Raw genomic sequence first — 27,939 nt, 5'->3', positions numbered from 1 at the left:
GTGCTCTGCTCTCTCTTCTTGGGTCTTTCCTGTCCCTGTGGTGCACATATGTACCATGCCAATTTATGCTATTATTAACTTTGAAGTAAAACTAGCGATGTTGACTCAACGGCTGAAATGAACGGCACACGCTTTTACCCATTCTGTAACTTCTGGGAACTTATTTTGGGAGAGCAAGAGAGGGGTTTAAGCAATATAAACCACTCCCTTCACTTACTAGGACCGCGGGTGACAAACAGCTGGTCGACCAGTTGTGACTTACAGTGCATCTTGGTGGAGCGGTTGTGCACAATCGGAGTTTTATTTGGAAATGGATAAAGTGGCCTTGACACTTCTTTCCAGCTCCTGTAACCAGGGGGCCATGTTTGAGAACAGACGGAGACCAAGAGGAACGGTGCTGCTGGCTTTCCGATGGCACCAGGTGGTTTTATCCATTTACCTTTTCCTGTTCTACCTCACTCCTCGCTGTCCCGCTCTCTGCGTGGCTTGGGGCTGGGGCACAGGATGTCTTGAAACTGTAAGGCATGTTAACCGCCTGATTTGTCAGTGGATTCTCTAGGCATCCTTGTGTGGAAGCAGGAAGCATGGGGGCCCCCTTTCAGATTCAAATGACAACTGTGCTCTAGGGCGAATCAGTCTGTAGCCTGAGAATCCCAGAGCCAAGCTCGATCAGGTAGGGAGCCTGCTTCCTCCTGGGGATTAATCTCGATTTTAAACCTCACATCTCTGGGTCCTGTCAATCTAAAATAACCACTGCCAAACAACAAACAGGCAAAAAGGTACGTGGTACGACTAGCGTGCAGTACTTTTTAAAGAGAATTCCGATTTTTGGTGTTGAAAAGTATTTCCAACGTCTGAACAGATATTTCAAACTGTGTGGCCCAGCCTTCAGAGCAAAAGCGTGGGAGAGACTCGGGAGAATTGTTAGTAACCAAGTGCATTACTAATCTGGTTAGTGGGAATTCGGGACATTACCATGTTATTTACCCTGTCATGGCTCAATCCTGTCTCTCCATCCACCATCCCATAACCACCCTCTTACCTGTCTCCTCATCCATCCATCCATCCATCCATCCATCCATCCATCCATCCATCCATCCAGTACAGCCCGTCTACACTGGTGAGCCAAGAAGATGGATACACAGCCATCCTGCCCCAAAGCTGCTTTTGATAAAAGAACGTACAAATGACCATCCATGAAACAGGCCCTGGGCAGCTGTAAGCGGAGTTCAGTGAAGGAGGAGATGAGGCAAGGCTGCGTGGAGGAGGAGCATGAGGCTTGCTGCGTAGAATAAGAATTCTTAGAAGCAGGTGGGGACAGTCCTGGCCACTCGGCAGGAGACTTGGGAGACCAGGAGGAGTCCACGAGGTGGCTCTGAATAGATAAGAACCAGGAAAAGCCAAAGGAAGGAACTGGACTCTGAACTCAGGCAGCCTCCTGCAGGATGTGTTGGGGTGAACAGCATCTGGACCAGGGGCATGACTAGGAAGAGCTTCAGTGGTTCAAGTCAGTCTTGACTTGGGAAGAGAGGGTCAGAGACGAATGGGGAGAGACTGGCTGTCAGCTTGCAAAAGGGGGCATGAGCGGGAGAACGCAGCGGATTTCCAACAGTCTAGTTGACATACGTTGATATTAGATAATTTATCACCAGCAAGGGGAACTCAGAAACTGTAAAAATAGTTCTATGTGGACTTCAGTTCTGTTTCTCTACTCTAAATCTCTGTAATAATTGATTTTTTTTTTTAAAGAAAAAGAAAAACCTCTGAAAGAAGTCTCAAGGTACTGATAAAAGCTGTGTGTGAGAAGCCCTGCTTCGGTCCCAGTTTCATGGACTGCAGCCTCAGGCACAGCCGCTCACAACAGACTTGACCACGGGTATGGCCTGGAGAGAAGGGAGAGGTAAGACTGACAAACGCTGGTGGTGTAGGGGGCCTGAAATGGGGTTCTCAGTCTTTCAATGACCTTGTCGATCTCTTAGCAGAGGACAGAAACCTCGATTGGGAAAGCATTTAGGTGAAGAGAGTTTTGGGGAGGCGGGAAATGCTGCAAGTGACAATATTAAGACACTGAAACACCGTCAGAGGCTGGAGTAAGGGGTTGCAACTGAGAAGTCATGCGGGAAAACATGAACATGAAGTTACCAAGCACAGGATGGGGACCTGTGGTTTAGCAGCGGCGAGTGTGAGAACCATGTTGGAGGTATTAGCTGAAAGTAATTTCGGTTTGAGTCAGCTGTAAAAGGCAGTCACCTAACAGTGCTTTAATGGGGCAGTCGGTGGCTCCAGCTTCACTTAAGGTGGGGTTCCAGAAACAACGTGAAAGTGGTGCTTCTCATGCGAACAAACTGGGTGAAGTTACCTAACACGCTAGCCTCACTTGCCAAGATCGGTTTTGCTGGTCAATACTGTGTCCTCCTGTGGCTCCCCTGAGCCTCTGAGGCTAACAGGAAGGACAAACAGCACCTTGCCGAGCTAGAAGTCGCTGCATGCCACTATCAGCAAGTCTGAACTCCGACTCTTTAAATCGCAATGGTGATGCAATTTTAGGCCCCAAGAGACTGACCTGTCTGAGGAGTGAGAGTGCCCTCTACCCCTTCCCTGCATACTGCCAGGGTATGACGACGCTCAAGGGTTCCAGAGCCCACAGAAGGAGAGGATCGTGAGGGCAGGGTAGGCACTTATAGGCACAGCAGGGCATGCTGGGCCACGCAGAGCTGGTCTCTGGAACTTTCTCTCAGTGTCAACTGTACAAACAGCTCCTTTCAAACAGCACTTCCCGCACGCTGGCAAATGAAGGCCGACCCCCCCCCCCCGAAGTATCACCTCCACAGTTTCTGTGAGAAGCGCAGAGAACCAGCCGGCATGGCTTCTAAAAGCAGCTTGATTGTATTTTAAAACAGGAAACCTGTGTGTTTCCTCCTTGAGCGGGATTCTGCTCAGCTCCAGCTTGGAGCCATGGACCTTGGTGTTCATGCTGAAGAGCAGGGGACAAGAGCCCCAGTCTCTAGCCTCCCTCGTCCACACCCGTCACAGGGATTCCCTGAGTCCTCCAATGAAACTGGCTGGTTTCGGCCTTAGAACAGGGTATTCCTGAGAGCTTATCTGAATAATGTGTCCAACAACACATTTCTTACAATATATATATGTCTACTACATACATGTACACGCAACCTGCCTCTACATACATGTGATGCATGTTAGTAGTCTCACAAGCCTTGACTACATAGAACCTAGGACTTGTTCACAAAAAAATAATCGAGTTGAAGGAGTTGAGACTACGGTAGTAGAGACAGCAGAAAAGCTGAAATGTGTTTCTCTTAGAAGGGACTCTTGAAAGTGCCTTTAAGCCAACAAACAGGGTATTGTAGAGGAATATTCCTCCATCGAGTGCAGGACTGGACCCAGGACTTCACATAAGCTCACCCCACTACTAAGCCTTTGACTGTTTCTACAGCCCCCTTTTCTGGTTTTAAAATTTAAGACAGGCTTTAAGTTGTCTAGGCCTTGAGCTCTCTGTAGTCTTGGAGGGCCCTGGACTTGCGACCTTCCTGCACTGGCCGCTCTAGCAGCTAGGACTGCAGATCTGTGACCAGACCTGGTTCAGAGCCATTCCCCTGCAACTCATTTCTGATGAGAATGCCCTAAACGTGGTAAAGGACACCTCGACAGCAATCATTCCGGTGGAGTTTTGATGGCTGGGTGGAGGGTTGGATGGGTCGATGCCGGTTGGACTAGATGATCCTGAAGGCCCCTTCAAGTATAAGCACTATGATTTTATGATGTGTTTTTTTAGGACAACTAAGTGATATGAAAATAAGGCTCTGAGACCAAGGCTTTTGAGAAACTGGATTTCTGGTTGCTTAGAAGCCAAATAAATCCATATTCTGAGGGGAACAGGCAACTGGTGTACCCACATGGAAAGCAAACCGCGAGAAACACACAGGCAAAGTGACAATACTAAAACAGATTCTAGCTGCAACTCCTTTAGCGACTGGCAGATTAACAAGGATAGAAAAGATTCGCATGTATTAAGTTTAATTTAATGTGTATTTATTTACAAATCAGCCCTCTCAGCCCCACTATAGAGTAAATCCTGTGGAAACCTTATAAACATTTTTTAGTTAGAAACCCTTAGGAAAATGACTACTAAAAGCTGTCACTGATTCAGGAATTAAACTGACACTGATAATAGCTCACGATCAGAGAAGAAATGGTTTTTCAGCTTTTCATAACTGTGGTGGAAAGTGCTCCCCATCAAATGGTGGGAGAGCCCTCTGGAGTGGCACTTGGAAGAAAACAAAGAGTAAAAGGTACTGAAAGCAGGAAGCAGAAAAGGAAAAAAAAAGATCAATAAATTCAGAAACAAAGATACATTAGAGAAGATTACTAAAAAGTCTATTTAAGAGAATTAACAAAATATAAGCTACCAAATCGCATCAAGAAAGCCACAAAACTGGTATGCACTAGGGATAGAACTGAGTATAGACTCAGCAGAGAGGGAAAATAAGATCATACCGTGAACACTGCACACCATGAAGAACTTCCGAGAAAAGATCAGCTACTGGGCTGGAGAGATGGCTCAGTGGTTAAGAGCACTGACTGCTCTTCTAGAGGTCCTGAGTTCAAATCCCAGCAACCACATGGTGGCTCACAACCATCTGTAATGGTATCTGATGCCCTCTTCTGGTGTGTCTGAAGAGAGCGACAGTGTACTTATATATAATAAATAAATAAATCTTTAAAAAGAAGAGAGAGGAAAAGATCAACTATTACTGAAGTAAGACAAGAACCCCAAGCAGTGATGTTAAGTGTTAAAGATGCTGATTTACTAGCTAGGTATCTATTGATCTCTACCAGAACCACCAGGTAGGTTTAGAGGGGAGAATGGAAATCAGAAAACCATTGCTTTTTGGGTTTTTGTTTGTTTGTTTCTTGTTTTTTTTTTTTTTAAAGAAAAACAGAAACAAACCAACAGTAACCCATCCTGTTTAAATTTTACAAATGTAAAACACCTGCATAAAACATGTTCAATTTACTCCAACCATGCATAAAATATATGAGTATTTGGGTTATAACCATAGTTCAATTTTACCTTATTGTGGGTCTTTACGCTCTACCTTCCTGGAGACAGGGTCTCTATGTTGTTCCCTGCTACTGCACGCCAAGCGACTTTCTGAAGGTTTAGTCTCCATGTCCCATTCTCTGGTCAAGTACTGAGATCGGGAGGGTGCTACCGCCCGTGCCTGGGTTTGTACATCCTGGGGATTCAGTTTAGGGTCTCACACTTGAAAGTGTTCTCCTCACTGAGCACCTCCCAGCCCCAGGAACACAGCTGTCCCTTACTGTGCTGGACAGAACTCGGGGCCTCGCAGGTATTCACAAGGACATCCTCCTCAGTCACACACAAACAATTGTTTAGAGAATTGATAATAACCACCCTCTTACCAGATCAAAAATGGAAAACCTTGTGCTAAAATCAACAGATGCTAAAGAAATTCAAAAATAATTTTAGCTCTTAGGGATTTTCAAAAACATAAAATCTGAATAAAGTATAATTAAAAGTAATTATTTATAAAAATATATATGAATATATTCCTTCCTTCCTTCCTTTATTGGAAGACAGGGTCTCACAGTCTGGAACTTGCTATGTAGACCAGGCTAGCTTCCAACTTTCAGGAGATCTACCTCGTTCTGCCTCCCAAGTGCTGTGATTAAAAAGTGTCAGCCATTAAAAGGCGTGAACATGGTGACGTTCAGCCTTTATTTTTAAGATATGTGTATGTGTGTTTTGTCTGTGCGATGGTATGTGTACATGAATGCAGATGACCTCAAAGGCAGAGGTCAGAAGCATGGAGTCCTCTGAAGCTGGAGTTACAGATGGTTGGTCATGCCTTGCCAAAAGTGGGTGCTCAGACCTGACCTCAGGTTCTCTCCGCTGCTGAGCCCTTTCTGCAGTCCACAAAGGATCCTTTCATAACCTTAACAAAGCACCACACTCAAGGGCACCATAGAGGTTACCTCACTCACTCAAGGGTGCCACGTTCAAGGCTGCAATATCAGCGACCCTCCTCCATCATCAGTAGACAACCTGTGCTAGCCCTGCTTCTTAAAACTACTGTATCATCATCCCTGTCTGTGTTAAGTCAGGAGAAATAAGAGACAATGTAAGAACTACAATTATTTAAGACAGTGGGACTGGTTATACAGAAAATCCAAAAGGATGCGGAGAAAGTCTGGGGACTGATAGGACGCGTCAATTAAACTGCCAAGTATTGCTTCGGTATGAAAAACTGTACGTAGCACTGGTAGGGAAGGAATTTAAAAGAACACTGGCTTCTTTCTCTCGATCTCCATCTCCTGTTCTGCACCAAGCACCTCACCCAGATAAGCATGTGATGACAAAAACGACTAAGAGAAAGGAGTAACCTAATTACACTGCAAACGTACGAGACAGGGACTGTAACTTCCCAGGAGCCATTTCAGATTCCAGCCTCTTCTGGGGCTCCCAGCAAAACTTCGGATTCTCCTTCTTACTAGAGTCACGGGGTAGACATTCCAGTCCCCTGCACCTTTACTTCAGATGGAAAGCAGGGCTGAAGGGCTGAGACGGCACCGTGCCTTCTGTGTGAGCATGTGGACCTGAGATCGGACCCCAGCGCCCACGTAAGCAACGGATGCTGTAGCGTCCGTCCATAACCCTCGTGCTGCAGGTGGAACTCTTTAGCTAGCCAGCATGATGGAACCAGTGAGCCCCAGGTTCGTGAGAGACTCTCTTTCCAAAACTAAGGTGGAATCCCAGCACTAGGGAGGGAGAGGTAGGCAGATCTCTGTGAGCTTAAGGCCAGTCTGGTGGGCTACACAGTAAGGCCTAGGCTAGCCAAAGCTACAAAGTGAGCCCCCGTCTCAATCAAAATAACACACAACAGAACCACAAACAAACTATGGTGGTGATAGATTATAGAAGGCATGCACACACACACACACACACACACACACACACACACACACACACACACACAGAGTGTAGGGGCAGAGAGAGAGGAAGAAGAGGGACAGAGAGAGAGAGGGAGAAAGAAGGCCAATACCTCTTTTCCATATGACTTATAACCAATGCCATCAGGAACAGAGCCTCCAAAATGGCACCACATTGGGTAGGAGACAGGTTCACAAAGCGGACACTGATAAGACGGAAGGCAGAGAGATGAGAAGGTGGGAAGTTTCCTTATCTCCTTGAAAATACTGTTAAGGGAAACACTGAAAGAAACGGCTGAAGCTTCGTGAGGCACCATATGGCATCTCTACCAGAACTGCTTGAGCCACAGTCTATACCCTAGTCCACACTCAGGTGGCATTGCCAGCGTGGGAGTGGTGAGTGTGGGGCACGCTGCTAAGTGCCAGGAAAGCGTACTTGAACACACCTTTCTTCCCTGAGAGGCTGAGGTACTGTGGTTCTTGATTAAGTGGGAATGCAAGTGAGTCTTACAAATAACACCGACTTTCTGCATCCGTGTGGCTCTGAACCAGCTATTAGTTTAGTAAAAACAACGCTATCTGAACATACTACATGATGGTGTTCCCTTCGAGCCATGTTAAAAGCCCAATGACTGCAAACAATCCGAATCAATGGAACTTGAGAGGCAGCTTTCCTATCTGATTGGCTGGTCGACTACTGATTATTGAGTACTGATTAACTGTACATTCTTACAATGTAATGATAGATAACACAAAACGCAAAATGTGAAATACACAGAAAAATATTTACGATACATTGTAAAGTTGTTTTAAAGCAGGACATAAAACACTTGGTATAAGTTTGAAGTCATTTTTAAAAAATATTTAGATTTATAGCAGAAAAGGACATAGAGCAAAATACTCACAATGTATGTGCTAATCTTTGTACAGTGGATCAATGGCTTCTGCTGTTTTTCTGTATTTCTAACTACATCACACTGGGAGTGTACGCTACCTACAATCATGAAAACCCCTCAATCTAGCAAGAACTTCAGGTTTCTTTTAAACAGTGCCTAATTCCCTTTCTGACAGTCCAAACCAATAAAAAGCCAAGTGCTTGGTATGATGGACCCATGTTTACCAGTGTCCCCAGGAGACACTGAAAGGATTCTGGCCAACCCAAGAAGACACCTGAATTCCTTGCTTATTCTCAGAATTCAGTGCCACCACCATCAGAGATGACAGAGGCCAGCCAGGGATGTGGGGCTGCTGGAACTGTGCAGAGTGCTGGGCTCAACAACCCTGTGCATCTCCACGCCCTAGCAACTTTCCACTGCCCCTAATGTACACCCCCCACAGCTGTGCACCCCTGAGCCCCACTGGAGTCCTCTCTTCCAGGAAGGCCCCCCACCAGCTTCACAGGCCCACTGTGGTCTCCCCATCTCAGTCTCTTGGCTGGTCCCCAGTAACTAGCCATTCATGGACCGGTCTAAAGTACAGTCGTTCTCTGCGATACTGCTCTCAAGTTCAAAAGATGGGTTGTCAAGGTGGGGCGCCTTTTCAGGCTCAGTCTTTCCCTCCCTGTCTGTTGGTCTCCATCTCCTTTTTGTTTGTTTGCTTGTTTGTTTAATTCAGCTCCCCAATCAGAAAATGTTACCTTTCCTGTTTCCATTCTGCTCTCTTCCTGGGAGACCTTCAACTCTTATTTAGCTATGTAAATGAATGGCAAATCCTGAGTCCAGCCAGACATCCTCGACAGGGGCTCATGCCCTCGCCTCACTCTAAGGCCGGAGGATGCTGCAGCCCCATGTCCAGTGCCACCACGGACTATGGAACATTGTCTGTCGTCTTTCAGGACTTTAGCCTGCTAGGTTATATATTTACATGCTTTCTCTCTTCAACACCTAGTTACTTAGTGTTTTCCACACACCAGGCACAGTTTCCCTAAATCTCACAATTTTGTTACACTGTTGCCCTGACTCCCCTGTGCTCTTTATGGCAAAGGCTGGCTCCTGCAGCTGTCTGTTGCCAGAGACTCTAGCAGAGGGCTCCAAATGTATCTAAGAAATATCTAACAGAGGGAAGGACCAAGGCAGAGGCTGCAGGGTTCTGTCTCCAGTGTGGTCTGACTAGAGATGGTGGAAAACGTTTGCGTGGGGGTGGAGATGTGATGATGAGCTCTCCCGTCCTGAATGGAGCCTTCATTTTTTTTTTCCTGGGCCTGTGTCCAGACTGAATGAGAGACTGATGTATATGAAAACATCCTTTTAAGTTGCAGAATTCATTAAATATGAAGAATTACCACCATTCGGTTTGCCCTGCCCAGCCCTCACTATGAAAAGTGTAGTCAAACAAAAACTCAGCAAGTCATGCCTTTTGCAAGCTGCTGCCACCAGCAGCCGAACAACAACGATAACAACAACAACAACAACAATAACAACAACAACAACACCCGACAATACCCGAATGGAAAATACAAATGAACAAGAGGCACACACCCAGAGAGAGTGTGCACACCCACATTGCCTGGAGGAAGCCTCTAATTGCCTCCCACTCCTCCACACCCTTCCAGCTGCTTACATTTACGGAAACCCAATACTGAGCTCCTGGCAGCTGTGGAGGAGACGGGACATGTGTCTCCAGTGCCTGGCTGGCGCTGGCAGGCAGGGACAAACAAGGACAGAAGATCCATAAGCAAGGCTCTCCTGAAGACCTAACAACAAGTTTAATGTGTGCCATGCGAAACGGAACAAACAAGCTTGGGGCAGGGAGACAACGTGAAACAATAAACATCGTTCTGGGAGAAGGGCAGCATGTAGCCTGTGTGGGCAGGAATGCTGCGGTGGCCCACACAGCCCAGCACCCTGCCAGCCTCATGCAGTAGGCTGGCAGAGGAGTCCAGGCTGCATTCAGGCTTGTGGAGGGGAAATGAGCGGAAATGCAGCACCCACGCTCTTCAGCACGGTGGAACTAAGCCTCCCCTGGCAAGAGTTCCAGTGCTTAGAAATGCCAGCCTTTGATTTCAGTCTCACTTTGATCCTGTCTCCCCTGCTTTCTGTACAGGAATGTCACCAGTTGTCACCCTTTCTGGGTCCCACCATTCACCACTCACACACCAGCCCTTCTTAGGAGTAATTACATAGGAAGTTTTTTTTTTTTAATTATTCATCTATTATGTATACAGCATTCTGCCTGCATGTGTGACTGCAGGCCAGAAGAGGGCATTGGATCCCATTACAGATGGTTATGAGCCACCATGTAGTTGCTGGGAATTGAACTCAGGACCTCTGGAAGAACAGACAGTGCTTTTGATGTCTGAGCTACCTCTCCAAACCCAGGAAGTATTTTTAAAAAGAAAAAGCACCACCCCAAACACCTCACACAGAATCGTGGCAAACAGAGGGTCCATTTTCACATGGCAGAACTACGGTGTGAGAACGGATGTGTTCACACCTTCAGCTGCTGGAGGCAGGGCTAGGGCCTAAGGGTGTAACGAGTGGTCTCTCGATCAACTCCACAACATGGCACACCCCTCTGTCAGAGAAAACGGCACTTGCTGTGAACCAGAAGCGACGCTAGCTGTATTCATATACTTTTTTTTCCAAGTTCAGAATTTACAATTATTCTGTGAGCGAGCCCCAAAGAACCTAGGCAACTTTACCCAAATCTCAAAGGCAGTAAAGATGGCGACGGAGCTCACGGCCCGGACTGATCACAAAGCTTCTGAATGAAGCAAGAGGGTGCTTCTCGCTTAAGGGATGCTCTTGGCATCTGGAAGAACAGTCTACCCGTGTAAATACCGGAGTCATGTTTCCAGAGCCAGGTGGGATTTGTAAAGTGAGGCCGAGAGTCAGTGAGAGGGTTGTTGTTAAACCGTCTTGGTTTCCTAGTAAACTGATCATTTAGGAATCTGTAGGGACCATGGAGTTTGGAGGTGGCTGCTCCGGTCTCCCCATCAGCCTGAAGCAGAAATATAGAGCCTTCCTTACACTGGAACACCCAGGGTTCTGTGATGCAAAGAGCTCTCTGTTGGGCCACACCAGGGACCAGGGACCCATTCAGGATCTCCTTTCCCTTCAGCAGGAAAACTCCATCATGCATCCCCTGAATGAGCATCTCTACCGCCAACCATCCCCGTCTATAGAGTCAAGGGGTAGCATTTACAGGATAGGCCGGCTCGTCATCAAAGCTGGACTGAAGCACACCGGAGCAGGTGGCTGGGTTTTTTTCTTTCTTGTATGCTCTTGCGTGTGGGAATCACTTCCACACGTGTGCTGTGTGTGCAGCGTTCTTCCGACGACGATGGGAAGGCATCACGAGGCGTCTTACATAAGTCGCCTAAGCTGGAGGAAAGGGTCATCTTTCCTGTTTGGTTTGGACTTCCCAAGGACAGCTGAGTGAGGAAGCTTACTGGGCAGCAGGCCCACGGCGGAGCGGCCTTCTGGGAGACACTCCACTTCTTCACTGTGCTGCTTCTCCTCCACCTCCATGAGAATCCAGGCGAGTCTCAAATCAGTCTCATGGGGCAGAAAGTTCTGGAAACAGCTTTTGTTTCATCTGCTGCTTGCCGGTGGAGACTAGCTTTGTTCTGCTGATATCCCCCCCCCCCCGCCAGCATCAACATTTTACAGTGAGAACTTTCACTGCCCAGGTTCCAAGTCTCGCTTTGAACACCCAAAGTTAAACGCCATTGTCCTTGACGTTACAATGTGTTTGCTTACGGTTTGCCTGCCCGTCAGCCTGTCCCACGGAACTTACAACTATTATTTTTTCAAGGTTTTCACTCTTAGGGGTGTGGGTGGATTCACACTTGGGCCCTCACTAGCTGGGAGACCTTTTGCAGATATGTAGTTTCCTAGTGTTTTCGGTTTCCACACATAAAAGGCTGGCAGCAGCATCCCTGGGTACTGCGAAGGGGCCAGGGTAGCATGGGAAGTACACGCCTCATTCCAGCTCAGTACGTGGTCGGGTCTCACCGCCAACTCTGGCTCTCAAACTACGTTTCCTTCCTAATTTATAGAACAAGACTGAAGCAGCTGGAAAAAATAACAGCATCAGTTCGGAGAGAAGATAATCAAGAACGGCTCCTGCTTGGAGCCTGCGAAGCTCATGGCGGCCTTTTGTTACTGTTTACTCTTCTGAATGGAAACGTCCTACCACTAAATGTTTTGAAAAGCCAATTTGCTACTGACTTTTGTCAAGCAGAAATAAAAACTGAGTCTACTGTCTCCCGTGTTTGCAAGATTTAGTAAGAAGCCCCTGTGGTAAGCGTCGAGGCTGTGGCTAATGAGTCAGAGCTGGGGTGCCCACATCACCTCTCTCAATGGGTGCTGTAGGAGGTGGGAGGGTGAGGGGGAGCACGGCTGCTCAGGGTGCTGTGAAAGCTCCCCAGGTGATCTCACTCCAGGGTGAGAACCTCTGTGCTGGCAGAAAGTGCAGAAACCACATTTTCCAGCGTATTAATTATGAGAATCAATACTTTGCATAGTGCTGGGCCTCCAGCTCATCTGCAGGCTGAGGAGAGTGGGGCCTCTGACTTAGCAGAATCAGGACCATTTTTAGGTGAGCGGTCTCCCTCTGTTAAGTCAGGGGTGGGTTAGCTAAGCACCCCATTAGACTGCATTCTCTCCCCTTGCTTACCAACTCAAACTTGAAGAGCTAAAAGGCTCTCAGACTCGGGGACTTGGAGAACAGACACTGTTACACAGGAGCAAAAGGAAAACACCATGTCCTTCAGAACACAACTGCCACGCTCTTGCCTAGTCCCCACTCTTTTCCTTCCTACTGAGACTCATTCTCTCCAACTTCACTGCCTGCCGAGGAAGACACAGCGAGGGCTGAGGGAAAGCCAGAGATGGGACAGCAAGTCAGGGAGTCTTGTCCCAGGACAGGGGTGCGGATGTTGAGGGACAGGATCCTGTGAAGGCAGCTTGACTGGGTGAGCTACCACAGAGACCAGAACCGTTGGCCATTCTGTGGAGTTCCCCGAACAAAGCAGGAGAAGGAAAAAGTTCCTAACAGAGAGAAAGTTCCTGAGAGAGGGAACTTCGCTTATGTGCACACAGTCAGCCTGGCAGTATTTTTATATCTGTGGATGATGGACTGAATCTTGTCACCTTAGGGTTCATGGACGGAACCCCCTCTCTCAAGGCGACTGTATCTAGAGACAGGGACTTTGAAAGAGGTGACTAAGGTTAATAAGGCCACAGGTGGAGGTCTTTCAAAGAGGGGAGGAAGCCTGGATGGAAATCCATCAGAGCGCTTACCCATGGTGCACAAGTTCTAGCTGGATCCCCACACCATATACGGCTGGATATGTCAGTGCGTTTCTGTGCCCTAGCACATGGGAGGCGGAGGTAGCAGAATCAGAAGTTCAGGACCATCCTGTGCTACACATCCAGGCTAGGCGGCTTTTTAAATTTTTTTGGGGGGGGTTGTTTGTTTTTGTCTGCTTGCTTTTTTTTTTTTTCTCCCATAAGACATAATTTCACTGTGTAGCCCTGGCTGTCCTGGAACTTACTATGTAGACCAGGCTTGCCGCCAACTCACAGAGACCTGCCTGCCCCTGCCTCCTGGAGTGCTGGGATGGAAGGTGAGTGCCACTCCCACCCCACCCTGCTTTCTTCTCTTTTGACATTTTTACTTTACTTACTTTCTGAAACAGAACAAAACAAAAGCAAAACATCAAACTAAGTCAGTAAGAGAAAGAATCCTGACTTAGACCCAGCACTGTGGAGAATGTGGCAGGAAGACTGTGCAAGCTCAAGGCCAGCCTGGGCTACGTAGTGAGACCAACTAATAATAATTAAAAAAACAAACAAACAAAAAACCCAAAGAAGTAATTTTAAAACAAGAAATAATGGAAGGTATGATACACAGAAAGGGCCACGAGAGGAGGCAGGGAGGCGGTTGCGATCTGCAAGCTGAGGAGACAGGCCTTCTAGAAACTTCTAGTCTCCAGACCGTGGGAAATGTGCTTCTCTGCTTAGCGCCCCTCGCCCCTCGGTCTCAGGCCTTGCGTTACAGCTCCCCGAGCTGACTAACAGACACCAGAGGGGTCCTAGATGGAAACGAGCATCCGGGGGTGGCCTGTGTCTGTTTCTCTGATGTGCTAAGGGTTCTAGACCACATCACACTGTTCTTTTAGTCACCGTGTGGGACACACACAGAAGAGTGTTGTTCCAGTATGAGGGATCACGAGGAAGGTGTCATCTATAAAAAGAAACCGAGTGTGGTGTGTGCTGGGAACTAGAGCCGGGTTCTCTGCCAGAGTAAACAGTGATCGGAACTGCCGTCTTTCCTCAGAAGGACTCTGGAGAGGAGGAAAGGAGCTCTCGTAGCCCAGTGAGGCACCGAGGTGGAGCGGCTTTGCTGCTGGACTGCACATGAAGCGGAGTAACCGCTGGATGTGGTGGGAGGCGGCTGGACAGGAACCACAGAAGGCTCTGCTGCTGCCTCAGCCTTTCCAGGTCAGGGAGCAGGGCCAAGGCTGACTGGAAAAGCTCTGAGGGAAGAGAACATGGAGACCGACCCGGGGCCACGAGGGAAAGTGGAGAGTTACGGTCGTCCCCGAGGTTCCTATCTTCTGTAATCTGTGAAACAACCACCATTTCGGATGGTGGGAAAACTGAGGTTCATAGAGGAGAGGGTATCCTGCTCATGAGTCCACAGATGGTAATGAGACTCTGCTTCAAACGCGTGCTAGGCCCAATGCCTGTCCACTGCTCTGTTTAAGGCCCCAAACTAGGCTGCAGAGGTGTGGCTCAGCTGTTAGGAGCACTGGCTGCTCTTTCAGAGGACCCGGATTACCATCTCCCAACCATCTATATGGGATCTGATGCCCTTTTCTGCCAAGCAAGTGAACATGCAGACACAGCACTCATGTACATAAGATAGATAATAAATCTTTTGCCGGGTGGCGGTGGCACATGGGAGGCAGCGGCAGGCGGATCTTTGTGAGTTTGAGGTCAGTCTGGTCTAGAGAGAGTTCCAGGACAGTCAGGGTTACACAGAGAAACCCTGTTTTGGGAAACAAAATAAAAATCCACATACATACATACATACATACATACATACATACATACATACCTACATACCTACATACATACATACATACATATGTGAGTGAGTAAACCAGTCCCAAGCCTGGTCATCACCCCACCCCATCAGAATGAAGATATGCAACTTGTATTGCTTTTAGAGTTGAGAAATAGAAAAATTAGCCATGAGGCTTCCAGTACCCAGGCCACCTCAGGAAACCAGCCTTTTAAACACAGCAGTGTGACTGGCTCTTGATGTCCCTCTCTACCACAGCACAATGAAAGGGTCGAGGTGAAATGTCCTCATTGTGCCCTGAGGAAGTGAGCCTCAACCCCACAGGGGTTGCAGGTCAGGTATTCATTGACAATTCATTAACAGGAGCAACATCACAGCTGTGAAGAAGCAATAAAACAATTTTATGGCTGGGGGTCATCACAACTCAGGAGCTGAATTAAAGGGCCTCAGGATTAGGAAGGTTGAGCACCACTGCTCTGTAGGATCAAAGGGTCCCGTGGACAGACAGCAGGTACGGCAGGACACATGGAGTGCCGGGTGGGGGACGGTGCTGTCCACACTGTATTTTCAGTGCAGGTCAGAAGGCTCCAATCTTCTGCTGTAGTAACAGAGCTTCAGAGGAGAGAGGCTGATTTGGATCTTAGTTCGGCCTGGCTTCTGTGGAGCCCAGCTGGTCCATGATCACAGGGTGAGAGAGGAAGCAAGAGAAAGCAGGAGCAGAGCTTCTCCAGCGACCCTCCCTTAAGAATGAACCAACACCATGGGAGAAGCATCAGGCTGTCTGAACAACAGATCGGCCCTTGTGTGCACGCCCTCCTCTGGGCACAGGACAGCATCTTTCACTGAATCTTGTGAGGGAAACCTGATTTTTATCATGAGCATCCAGTACCCATGTAAGTACAATGCAGCTGTCTGCGAACCGTGAATGACAGACACAATAACACTTTATCGTTTTGCCCATGGCTCGTCTAAAACCGTAAGATATATTGAGCTAGAAATCAGGTTAATACTAAGAATTAATGCTCCTAAAACAAAATGGTGGCATGTTCTTCACCTTCTGGTGCCTCAACAGCTGGGTTCTATGGTTTCTCTGTGAACACTTTCTGATGGTACCGATGTGTGGAGGGGTGTGTGTGTGTGTGTGTGTGTGTGTGTGTGAGAGAGAGAGAGAGAGAGAGAGAGAGAGAGGTGTGTGTGTATGTGTGTGAGAGTGTGTGTGTGACTGTGTGTAGTATGTGTGTGTGTGAAAGTGTGTGTGTGTGTGTGACTGTGTGTGGTATGTGTGAATGTGGGTGTGGTATGTATGCATGCGTGTGAGAGTGTACATGACTGTGTGGTGTGTGTGAGTGTGTGTTTGTGTGGTGTGTGTGTCTGTTTGTGTGGTATGTGTGTATGTGTGTGAGAGAGTGTGTGTGACTGTGTAGTATGTGTATATGTGTGTGAGAGAGTGTGTGTGACTGACTGTGTGTGGTATGTGTGTATGTGTGTCAGAGTATGTGTGACTGTGTGGTGTGTGTGAGTGTGAGAGAGTACGAGTGTGTGTTTTTGTGGTATGTATGTGTCAGAGTGTGTGACTGTATATGGTGTGTGTGTGAGGCATGTGTGAGTGTGAGAGAGTGTGAGTGTATATGTGTGGTGTATGTGAGCGTGAGAGAGTGTGAGTGTAGGTTGTGAGAGTGTGAGTGTGTGTTTATGGACCTCCTGTTCCCACTCTGCTTTACAGGTGCATTCCTAGCACAACCCCCCTCCCTGCCCCCCAACAGTAATTGCAGGGTATTATTTTTATCCATTAAATAAATCACTCTCTACCATGTGCCATGACTGATTGCCCCTCTGATTTCCCGGGGCGGTACCAACCACACACTCTACCTGCAAACTCCAGAGAGTTTGATAGACAAAATATCCCCCATGGGGGAAAATTTTGAAAAAGCTTGACAGTGTTGAAGTTGTGTATATGCACACATCTTAGGACAGTCTGTCAAGGTCTAGACTGCCCACTGCTCCATCCTCCCTAAGACTGATGAATGAATACAACGGAGTCCAAGTAAGAGGTTCTTACACTCTCATCTGGGCCCAGTTCCCAGGACACCCACGGGGCACTGAGACAGTTGCTACCTCCTCAAGAGATTCTGAGAAAGGCTGCAGGTCAAAGGCCACTTAAGTAAGTTTTGTCTACCCAAAGCCTTTGCTATGTCCTTTCCGCTGTTCCTCCTGTCTCAGCTAACCATTAGTGTAACACACAAAAGTAAAACATTGTACTCAGGAGATAAACTAAACTTGGGGACAGAGAGACACTTGTCAGAGTCAATGACAGTCTGTGGCTACTCAGTACTAACACGGCCACTAAAAAGACCCTGTGAGATGAACAGGAGCTGGTCGCTCACTGAAAAAAAGATGGCTTTAAGGCAGAATAAGAAGAGTGTTGTGCGTGTGAGCATGGCTTTAGGGAATGGGTGGGTAAGGAGAAAGCCTTTCCCACTGTTCTGACCTCACAGCCTCATCCCTACAGCAACCTGGAGGGCAGGTCTCAGGCAGGCTGTGAGGAGGAAGAGCCACATCACTGAGGGAACCAGCAGAACCCATGTATGGCTCAGGACGGCAGCCGGTTTGGGTGCCACCCTTCCTCCGGTTGCTGCTGGCTGCTGGTGTATCCAGTGTGTCAGCGAGTGGTGGGAGATGTGGGTCTGGGCGCCGATCAAGAACATGAGACGACCTTTCCCTACCGAACTTCAGTGTGTGTGTGGGTGATCACTGTAGATCCAGGCTTCTGGCCCCATTCTTTTGCCAGCCTCCTCCCCACACCATGATCATGGTCTAATGGTTCATGCGATGGTGTCAGCAGACAGCGAGCCACATCTGACAGAAACAGAACCTGACTTTTCTGACGCTTTAATATATGATAGTATAATATATAGTAACATTGGGAAATATCTGACCAGTCAAAACGAAACACTGGGCTGGGGAAATGGCTTAAAGGGTGAAGTGCTTGCTGTGTAAGCATGAGGACCCGAAACCTGAGTCAGGATCCCCAACACCCATACAAATGCTGGGTGTTGTGACATAGGCCAGTAGCCCCAATGCTGGGAGTGTGCAGAAAGAGCAGCAGGCTTGCCAGGCTTGCTAGCCAAAGTAATGATGGGTTCTTTCAGGGAGAAAACCTATCTCAAAAGGTGAGGTGGAGAGCAACAGAGAATGGCATCTACACCAATCCTGGGTCTCTGCATTTAACCATGAGGGAGTGCACCCCCACATAAATGCACGCAACACATACAACACATACATGTGTGCAACACATACACACACACACACACACACACACAATGAGACAGAATAACACAACAAACGAGAGACATAAAACTGGGTGTGGCAGAGATGTCTATAACCCGTTACTCTGAAGACTGAGACGGCAGGTTCCATCTCCCAAGACCATCCCCTCAAAGGAGGCACTTCTGACACTTAAGAATATATAATACCGATGGTATCACTGAGAAACTACTGGATAACAAATATTTAAAGACTCTATTGATTAGGAAGGAATGCACTATACCATCAACTTGGTCTTGAAAAAAAAAATGCCATCAAGTTACTTCTAAGAGAAAGAGCATGGTGGAAAGTACCACAGAGAAAGCAGAACTATGCTCTAGCATGTGCCAGCATTTCCAGGCGGTAGCCTCCCTGGCAGCCAGGGCAAAGGCAAACTGCTGAATTGGCAGTTATGGTCACACTAAGCATCTCCCTGTAATTAGGGTGACAGGGGAAGTGGCACAGGGAGGAAGAAGAATGTGGCCTCAGATTCGGGGGAGGTGAGGATACTGATTATGTTTCTCTGGAGAAATTCAAGCCAATGACCAAGCTGCTGTGACCTGGGCCTGCTTGGGGTCCAGGAATGCAGCCAGGAATCACCTGAACACGCGACTCCCCCAAAGTGAGACATGCTGGAAGGTTAAGATACATGGAGTTTCAGAGAGGTAGTCTAAAGGTTACAAGGCAAACAGTAACATTTTGGGTATACACTGGGTTAGATAAGATACATTTTAAACATCAAGTTTACTGGTTTCTTTTTACAGACTGGTGTTGAGACAATGTTTCAGTCTGCACTAGTGAGTCCAAGCCAGTGGTGGAGCATGGCCGCTGGAAGGCTGGGATGGTTTGAATAAACACCATAAGCCAGGAGGTAACTTGTCAGAGAATACGTTCTGGTTCATACTGGTTAGCAGACAATTTTCCCTTTAGGAAGCAGGAAAAATAATGACAACAGATTCGAGTGATCAAGGCTAATTGGCAGGGTACTGCCCCTCTGTGCCTAGAGGGTTGTTAATCCGTTAAACGGGGAAAGGGTGGAGGTCTCCAACAGTGAAGGAACCTGACAGAAGCTCTGTTCTGCTGCTGCCCTCCAAACTAGAGTAATTCTAGACTAGAGCAGGACGGACCTCACAAGTGCCGTTCTCAGCCAGGGCCCTCCTAGAAGCTGTTCTGTCTGCTTTAGTCCTTTCATGGGCACATGCTACAGGTTTTCCTGTGCTGTGTACACACTGATACACACGGAAGACAAGGGAGTACAAAATGGGCAAACGCAGGACTTGGGGCAGTGTGAAAGGAAAACTACAATATTCAGAGGGAAGTGCTATTTAAAGGCTGCATAAGAAATATCTACTTCTGTGCTTTTAATCAACTAATCAGAAATCTCAGGCTTTGATTTAAGGAAATCCAGTGCCTTGCAGTATTAAATAACCCCGTTAAACAATGCCTTTGTAAAACCAGCTTTCCCTTCTTTGCAAACCTAACAACATGTTAATCAAAGCAGTGTCACCGTTTCACTCCAGGACAATAGTTTCTTATGTAGAGAAGAAACTGTGAGGAACAAACACTCAAACGACAAAGGAAAATGTGTTTGTAAACATGACCTGCCATCAGGCAGCCCAGCCAGCAGCAGTGCTGGCTGCAAACGCCTGAACTTCCATGAACAAGCAACTGCGGGTATATATGTAAGCCAGGACGGGACAAACACAGACCCAGACTTCCAGCAGTGTCCGGCCTGCTCATCGGGACTCTAACAGCACCTGCTCCTTTCAGGAGTCTTGTATCTCCCCAGGAGTTTGGGGACCTTCCCAGACTGGCAGATCTGCAGCCTGAGGCAGGGACTAGAGAGTGGGAAACTCCAGAGGGGATCCTGGGCATGGGGGCACTGAGAGACCCTGGGTAGCCATGAAGGACAGAGGTGGCTTGATGTGTGCTCCACTTCACCGGCTGGGTGGCCTCTGCAAGTTACAGCAGCCATCTGAAATATGTGCAATCAGAAAGCGAAAGGAATTCTACACGCGGGGAGGCAGTGAGACCCAGGTTATAAGAATCGTCCTGCGGAAGTTACTCCCCCTGATCCCTAAAGGCAAGAGAGATACAATAAAATCTAGCTGCCTACCATAAAAATCAAACGCAGGAAGACGTACATCATATGGTACAGAGAATTCAAGACAAGAGAGAGCACGACCCATCAGGGAGTCTTCCAAAAGTAACTAGGATCCAGACAAAGATTATGCAGACACCCGACACTACAGACGAGAGAAGGCTAGGTCTGCGCCCCGGGATGGAGAACAAGCTGACATCACCTGCCCTGTGGTGTGACATCATCTCAGACACCAGGCACCACCTATGATGCATTCCTCCTGAAAACGGTTTAATCTCTGTTTTCACAGATTCATACGCAGAACCGAAACATCGAGATACCCGCTGTTTCTAGATGTCTCAAAATCACTGACACGTTTTATCTATGACTGGAGGACAATAAGGCAAATGTACTATACACAGAACAAATGGAAACTTCAAGTAACTCCGAGGCGCCTGTGCCATCACTTATTCCACTGACCAGTAGGTTTGGGTAGTGGAGAGATGGCCCAGCAGGTAAGAGCATGCACTGCTCTTCCAGAGGATCTGCGCTCTACTCCCAGCACCCACATCCAGTGCTTTACAGCTACCTGTAACTTCCGCTGCTCCAGGGCATCCTTCACCCCTGGCCTCTGTACACCTGCGCTCAGGTACACATAAATGCCATACAGGCACAGAGAGAGACATGGTCAGACATGATAAAAATGAAATAAAATATTAAAAGCTGGTGAAGAAAGGCCGAAAGAAAATAAAACCACCACCACCACCACCACCACTTCCATCACCACCACCACCTCCTCCTCCACCACCTCCCCCTCTTTCACCACCTCCTCCTCCTCTTCCTCCTCCTCCTCCTCCTTCTCCTCCTCCTCCTCCTCCTCCAGACACAGAGGGTGGCCGGTGGGGCGCAGGTACTACCTACCCCACCTGAACATCAGTGTGCGCATCTCGCCCTCATGCGCTCTCATTCTGTATTCTTTTTTTAAAAAAATATTATTTATCTAATGTATATGAGTACCCTGTCGCTGTCATCAGACACATGTGAAGAGAGCATCAGATCCCATTACAGATGGTTGTGAGCTGCCATGTGGTTGCTGGGAACTGAACTCAGGACCTCTGGAAGAGCAGTCAGTGCTCTTAACCGCTGAGCTGTCTCTCCTTCCATATTCAATTTTGCCGCTGGAATGAATTTGGCACACGCTCATTCAAGCCAGCGTGCCGTTGTTTCAGCTTCTTTGCTGGCTGACACCCAAACCGAACTTTACACAGGGCTGTCAGCAGCCTGTGCTAATCCTCGGGGCAGGATAAAGCCTCAGAGCAAATCCGAAAGTCAGGCTGCTAACACCGATATCTCTGTCAGAATGAGTTCTTAAGTTTTTATTTTTTGAGCTCGTGAGTGAGTGTGTGTGTGTGTGTGTGTGTGTGTGTGTGTGTGTGTGTATCTGTATCTGTCTGTCTGTCTGTTCATGGAGGCTGGAGCTGCAGGTAGTTGTGAGCTGACCAAGAAGGGAGTTAGTGACAGAACTTGGGGCCTCAGGAAGGGCAAAGAAACTGAGGCATCTCCACCCCATCAGATGTTTCTCTTTCGCTAAGACTGGATACAAATCCACGGCCAGAGCATCTTACTAGACTCATCTTGCCCTCAAACAGAAGGGTCTCGTTTTCCTGTGCTGGGCAAGGCTGGCAGAAGGGCAGGTATAGGGCCTGATCAGCCACTCCATGAGGTGTCGGTGAACCTGTGCCCAGGACCAGCACAACACCTCTTCTGCGGAACAGCGGTCTGCATCCCATGTCCAGAGTTCCCAGTGAGGCAGCGGCGAGGACTTAGATGCCTTCCATCCAGACGGCTGCAGAGGACCTCGATTCCAACCACGAGCGTGCATCTGGCTCCACTGTGTGTCCTTGGCTCAGCACTGAGCTGTGCTTCTCAGCTCGGTGCTACACATGCTGTAGCAGAGCCCTGTCTTTCCCAGGCTCTGAAGGCAAACTGGCACCCTCACGCCACTCCCTGTCAACAGTGCCTCTAATTCTCCAGAGGATGACAAACGCTCCCACACGTTACCGAATGCCCCTGCCTTACACAGGCGAATCCAGGAACCTCTGGTTTCACCTGGTGATAGGACTCCACCCCTAAGAACTGGTTTGGGAGCAGTGCAGCTCTTCGTAAACCTGCAGGAGCAGTGTGAATGGCATCTGGACATGCAGCCTGACCTGCACATCGAGTCAGGTACGACCCAGGTGGCTCTAGCCTAGCCTTCTCTAACTAGCCCAACGCTAGCATACACGACAGCTTCTGACTCTGACAACACTCCCCTAAGTAAGTGAGCGGTCAGGGCCTCTGCACGCTGCTACAGATTAGAGCCACACTGCGGTGTGAGTGTTGGAGTGAGGGCAGATGGCAGAGCCACGGGCTACTGTACATGAGCAAGGCGGCAGATCCTGGATCAGCCTCAGTGAATCTGGTTCAGGATGTCGCCAAAACTGTCCTGGAGAGAAAGGACACCTGTCTCGGTGAGCAAGTGGTAAAGGGATGGCCATGGACAGCCTCAGCTATCAGGATTGCAAAACCAGGCAGAGGATGGGCCCCACTCTCCTCGCCCACAGGCTGGCTTTCAAACTTCAGACCTCTCCTTACATGTTCCAAAGGGAACCCTAGAGGCTGGGCCGGACTGCAACACACAAAGGTCTCTTGGAGTGTAAACTCTGAGCAAAAGCCGAGGTGGGGCAGGGCTTCTCGGTTTAGCGCCTCCAACCTTCTAGAGAGCCTCTTAGCAGGAGGACATATCAGCTTGAGGGACCCAGGGAGCTCCACTGAAAATCAAACTGGACCCTGGTGCCTCTCTAGAAACTCCTCTGGTAAAGGGCTGCCTCCCACCTTCCTCATGGCATATTCTCTGGCCTTCAGACTCAGGATGCAAGTGAAACGCTTCTGCCCTCAGGATTGGTCGCTGCAAAACATCTTAAGCATTTCTCTGCTTCCCCACAGCATATAAACGACAAGCTGATTTCCGTATGCAATGTGATTTCTCCCTTTATCAATCATTTTTAATTAGGCCTAGAAAATGCTGGCTGGGCAGAAATACCTAGCGTCTCCTTTAAGGCTAAGTGGGATCTTCCTATACAGGCAGAGCAGTGAGGCCACAGAAGGCTGTGTACAGGAGGCGGAGCTCGTTAAAGCCATGTGTCTAGAAGAACAAGAGAGAAAACAGATGCCTATTCCAGACCATAGGCCAACATGGCAGGGGCTGGACCTGAAGCTCTCCGGACACTTGCCCCATATAAAGCCTATTTATAAAGTATTTATACTGCCTCTCTCAACTCTGTTTACCTCTGACACTTCTGCACATTCCCCCATGCTCCCTTCATCTTAAAGACATGGATCGGCAACTAAGAGTTCTGAAATCTCTGGGCTTGTCCATCTGAAGCAAGGCTTTCAGCCTTGTCTTGTCTGACTTTGCAGATTTTGCTTCCGCTGCGTTCACGAGAGCACAAGTACAAGAAAGGACTAAAGGATCAGAAAGCCGAAAGAACATCCTACCAGAGCTTTCGTAAGAACATATTTATGTCCTTAGCGTATGTCACACCCTTTCTGGGAAGATATTACTGGCCTGGAAGCTGGGTTAGTGGAACCTAAAATATACCTCACCAAAAGCACAGTTACCCTCCCAAAATAGGCCCCATAATTAAGTAAAGTCTTTTTAAGAGAACTGTTCTGTGTCACAGCTTCGGTGAATGCAGCCATACTGGGCTACGAAAGTGCTCAACGACTCATTTAAGCCAGACCGTGGTGTCACGGCAAACGGAGGCAAACAGCCTTGTGGACCCAAAGACTTGATCCCCTCCCTAAGCACATCTTCGTCTCACCAGAATCACTCTCCTTGATTCAAAACCAAGGACCAGCTCAGGCAACAACACCATTTCACCTGAAGACGATCACATCTGAGGAAGCTGGGGCCTGCAGATGCTGAGGTCAGGCTGTGAGAACCTCCCTTTCTTGTCTGTCTGAATTCATTTATGTCTGCTTGTGCTTGGGGGTAATGGCGAGGTCAGGGGTCTCAGACCCTGGAGGCTCAGGGTTCTTGGGTGCGTCTCAGGCCTATGTGTATGTATGTATGTGTGTGTGTCTGTGGATGTGTGTGCTGTGGATGTGTGTGTGTGCCTGTGGATGTGTGTGTGAGTGTATGTGTGTGTGCATGTGTGTGTGTGTGCTGTGTGTGTGTGTGTGTGAGTATGTGTGTATGGGTGTGTGAGTGTGTGTGTGTGTGTGTATGTGTGTGTGTGAGTGTGTGAGTGAGTGTGTATGTGTGTGTGTATGTGTGTATGTGTGTGATGTGTGTATGTGTGTGTGTATGTGTGTGTGTGTGTGTGTATGTGTGTGTGAGTATGTGTTTGTATGTGTGTGTGTATGTGTGTGTGAGTATGTTTGTGTGTGTGTATGTGTGAGTGTGAGTGTGAGTGTGAGTGTGTGTGTGTGTGTGTGTACACACACGTTAAAATATTTTAAAATATAAACTCGAAGTTTCTCTGGCTCTAACACCAGTCTCTGAGTCTCAGTACCACTGACATGTGGGGTCATTCTCTGGGTGTGTGCACACGTATAGTCCTAACATCCTCAATATCACCAGACACCTCCTGGGAAGGCACAATGATCCCAGAGGACAACCACCATTTTTATCTCTCCTTGCATTTATCTCTCACACTGATATGGCCGAGAGGAGAGGGGGAATCTTGGTGTCTCAAGGTATTCACAAGCTGTGCTTTAAGATGCATAAGTTTCCTGACTCGTAGTGAGGCACTCCCACTGCCTCAGCTGAAGAGGGCCAGGACCGGTTGTCATCAGGACAGGGAAAACGGATTTGCTACGCTGTCCTCCTTTCTCCATTCTCAGAAGAGCACACGACAGAATACGGCAGGCCCATCGCTAGGCTCAGTACTGAGGGCGATGGGCGGGAGGAGTTTAGGGCTAGGAATCTACTAACATCTACTGGGGCAAGGCAATCCGGCCAGATCCTGACAGGCTCAGGGCTTCGGTGTTAGGCAGGTGCAAAGCAGGAGCCTCTTCTAAGAGTCTCATGGGACGGGTGGGACAAGGACATAACATCAGAGAGAAGGAAGATCAGAAGGGGGTAGTTTAGCTCATAGGACAGGGGGTGGCAAAGGAAGGAGATCATCTAAACATGGCGGACGAGCGTGTGGGACACTGCCACGACCTGCCTAAGATCAGCAGGGGGCACAGTGGGTTCTTCCGTGTGCCAGGCACTGTGTGCCCGGAAGGGCTCAGCCTCAGCCCCCTCCCCCATCCCACATGCAGGTCACTCTCGGCCATCACACTTTAACCAGCTGAGATAACTGTCCTCTACAATTCATTCTTTCAATCTTTCATTCACACAGAGTGTGAATCCAGTCCCCTTACTGGACAGTCCTGTGGGTTTCCACAAAAGCCTACAGTCGTATAAATAACACCACAGTTAAGATATGGGACAATATGATCACTCTTCTCAAACAATTTCCTAGTGTCCCCTAATTGTTTATTATTCTGTTTTTCATTAAGATAAAACATCTGGGTTCAGCACAGTGAGTTAATGCATGTATGCAGGGTCTAACGATCAGATCAGAATAAGCGTTCTCACTCCGCGATAAAGTATTTCTATATGCATGGGACTGTTGTGTCCCGAGTTATTTGGAAGTAAATCCTATATTGTGATAATTAAATTTCGCTAGTGGGTTAGAAACCAGGCCTACCCCTTTCGGCTGCAATGCTGTACCTCCAGCAAGCTACCATAGGCACGTTCCTCCTTAGCGCTGAGAAGACTTGAACCCCTGGTTAGGAAAGCTGCACAGGAGACTTCCTGGCTGAGATTACTGTAGAGACCTCCTGAGGCCATGTCATGACTCACTAACCAGGCAGGTGGCCTTAACATCATCAGCACCCTGCAGCAACGACACAGTTGGTTCTCTCCCAAACGCAGGTAAAGGCTCCACCCCAAAACCAAACTGTTTGTCCAATAATTGGGTCTCTGTGAAGGCACGTAACCACAGGAGGTAAGATCGAAAGGAAGGTTTGCAAATAAAAGTCCATACGAACCAAACGGATCATGTGCCTCGCTCTGTCCCTTCTTCCTGACGTGAGTGAGTAGTATCAGAACTTGAACCAAAAGCTCAAAGGATGTGACCTCACTCCATTGTAACCGTGGCAGGAAGGGAGGCTGCGTTAGCTGTGCCTGTCTGACTGTGGCTTCCTTGGGTTGCAGAAGGAGGCCCAAGTAACAACCCCTCCCTCTCGCCTCCCTCCCATCCCCCTCTCTGGGCTCATTATGGAGAAAGTGATGGAGAAGCTACTGTGGTGGCCACTGTGAAGTCCCATGTGTGTGAACAACCCATTCCTCAAGTCTTCCTGCTGAAAGCCTTCTAGTGGTTCATCTTCAGAGGCGACTGTCCCCACACAAGGAGTCTGTCCTGAAGCATGGCTTCCGTGGAGCGACTACTATGCCCCACCACCTCTCAGCCCACGTGCTCCCACAACAGAAATATTAAAGGCCTTGGTTGACAGAGGAGCCTGAGACCCCGAGGGTACAAAACAACCAGTGGGTACAGAGATTTAACCTAGATCCCCTGACTCCAAAGCCTGCCCTCCTCGCTGCCGCCTGTCAGGACAGCTCTTGGTCTCTCAAGCTTCTGCTCCAGCCTGGGGCAGCTTTCAGGAAGCCCTGCTGAGAACTGCCTTTCGTTTCCCATTCTTCAAGTGGCCAACTTCTCTCTGTTCAACATGCCGTTCATCTCAAACTCCCGGCTTTGGACACCGCTCTTCTCGTCTGTGAGTTTATTCCTCCCATTACACAGCTGTCTTAGAACATACACTAAATTGCCAATGGTGTCCTGGGCCCTTCCTTTGAGCTTCCCCAAATCTAGACTTAATAGATTTTTATAAAATCTACCCCAGATCTCTTAATAACATCAGTTTTAACCAGAAAAAAAAAAGGCATATTGTCAGAAAATACCAATTTGGTGCCCCGTTTAATAATAAACTTTCATTTGAGGTTTAGAACAGATTTGAAAGATGCCCAGGGTGGGGCAGGGGCTTTCCCTCGGGGGCACCACCTTACTTATACTAAATGTGTTAGAAATAAATGTGACAGCACTTACCCAAATTTCCACCAACTATCACAAACGTTATATACACCACATGTCTTCTAAACCAGCGGTAGGACTGACCCTGAAAAAACAATGCAGATAAACACCTTAGTCACAATCCGCGCCACTCTGCCCGACGCACTCTCCGTGCCTCTTCGCCAACTGGGGCACCCAGTCACTCAGCAAACTCCTTACCAGCTGCCCCTCTGCTTTGTTTGCCCAGGAAAATGGAACCAATTCATGAATTATTTTAGCATACACTAATAAGGAAAACGAAGGACCCTGTGAAAAGTGGAATCAATCAGAAACTGTGCTTGCAAATTTGAGAATCTCCAATCCTTTAAAACGACCGAGAGGAAGAGAACAGTGGGGAACTCCCTAGGCCAATTCCTCTCCTCTTTATCATAGCTCTTCCTTCTG

General features: G+C 48.2%; 1 protein-coding gene across 2 annotated transcripts in view; it reads right to left on the bottom strand.

The window, feature by feature from the left end:
• Positions 1-27,939, bottom strand: part of Fyn (FYN proto-oncogene, Src family tyrosine kinase) — a 207,703-nt gene that overhangs the window by 90,923 nt on the left and 88,841 nt on the right. For both annotated transcript variants that reach the window (XM_032889141.1, XM_032889140.1), the window contains one exon: positions 27,532-27,601. Coding sequence is in view for 1 of the 2 variants with exons in the window: in XM_032889140.1 (XP_032745031.1) it covers positions 27,532-27,601 (70 nt within the window). In the remaining variant the exon portion in view is untranslated. The remainder of the gene's footprint in view (positions 1-27,531; positions 27,602-27,939) is intronic.

Source organism: Rattus rattus, chromosome 18, assembly GCF_011064425.1.
Source record: "Rattus rattus isolate New Zealand chromosome 18, Rrattus_CSIRO_v1, whole genome shotgun sequence".
Classification (NCBI taxonomy): domain Eukaryota; kingdom Metazoa; phylum Chordata; class Mammalia; order Rodentia; family Muridae; genus Rattus; species Rattus rattus.
The sequence above is the reverse complement of the archived record's forward strand: the minus strand, read 5'-3'. Positions and strand labels throughout refer to the sequence as shown.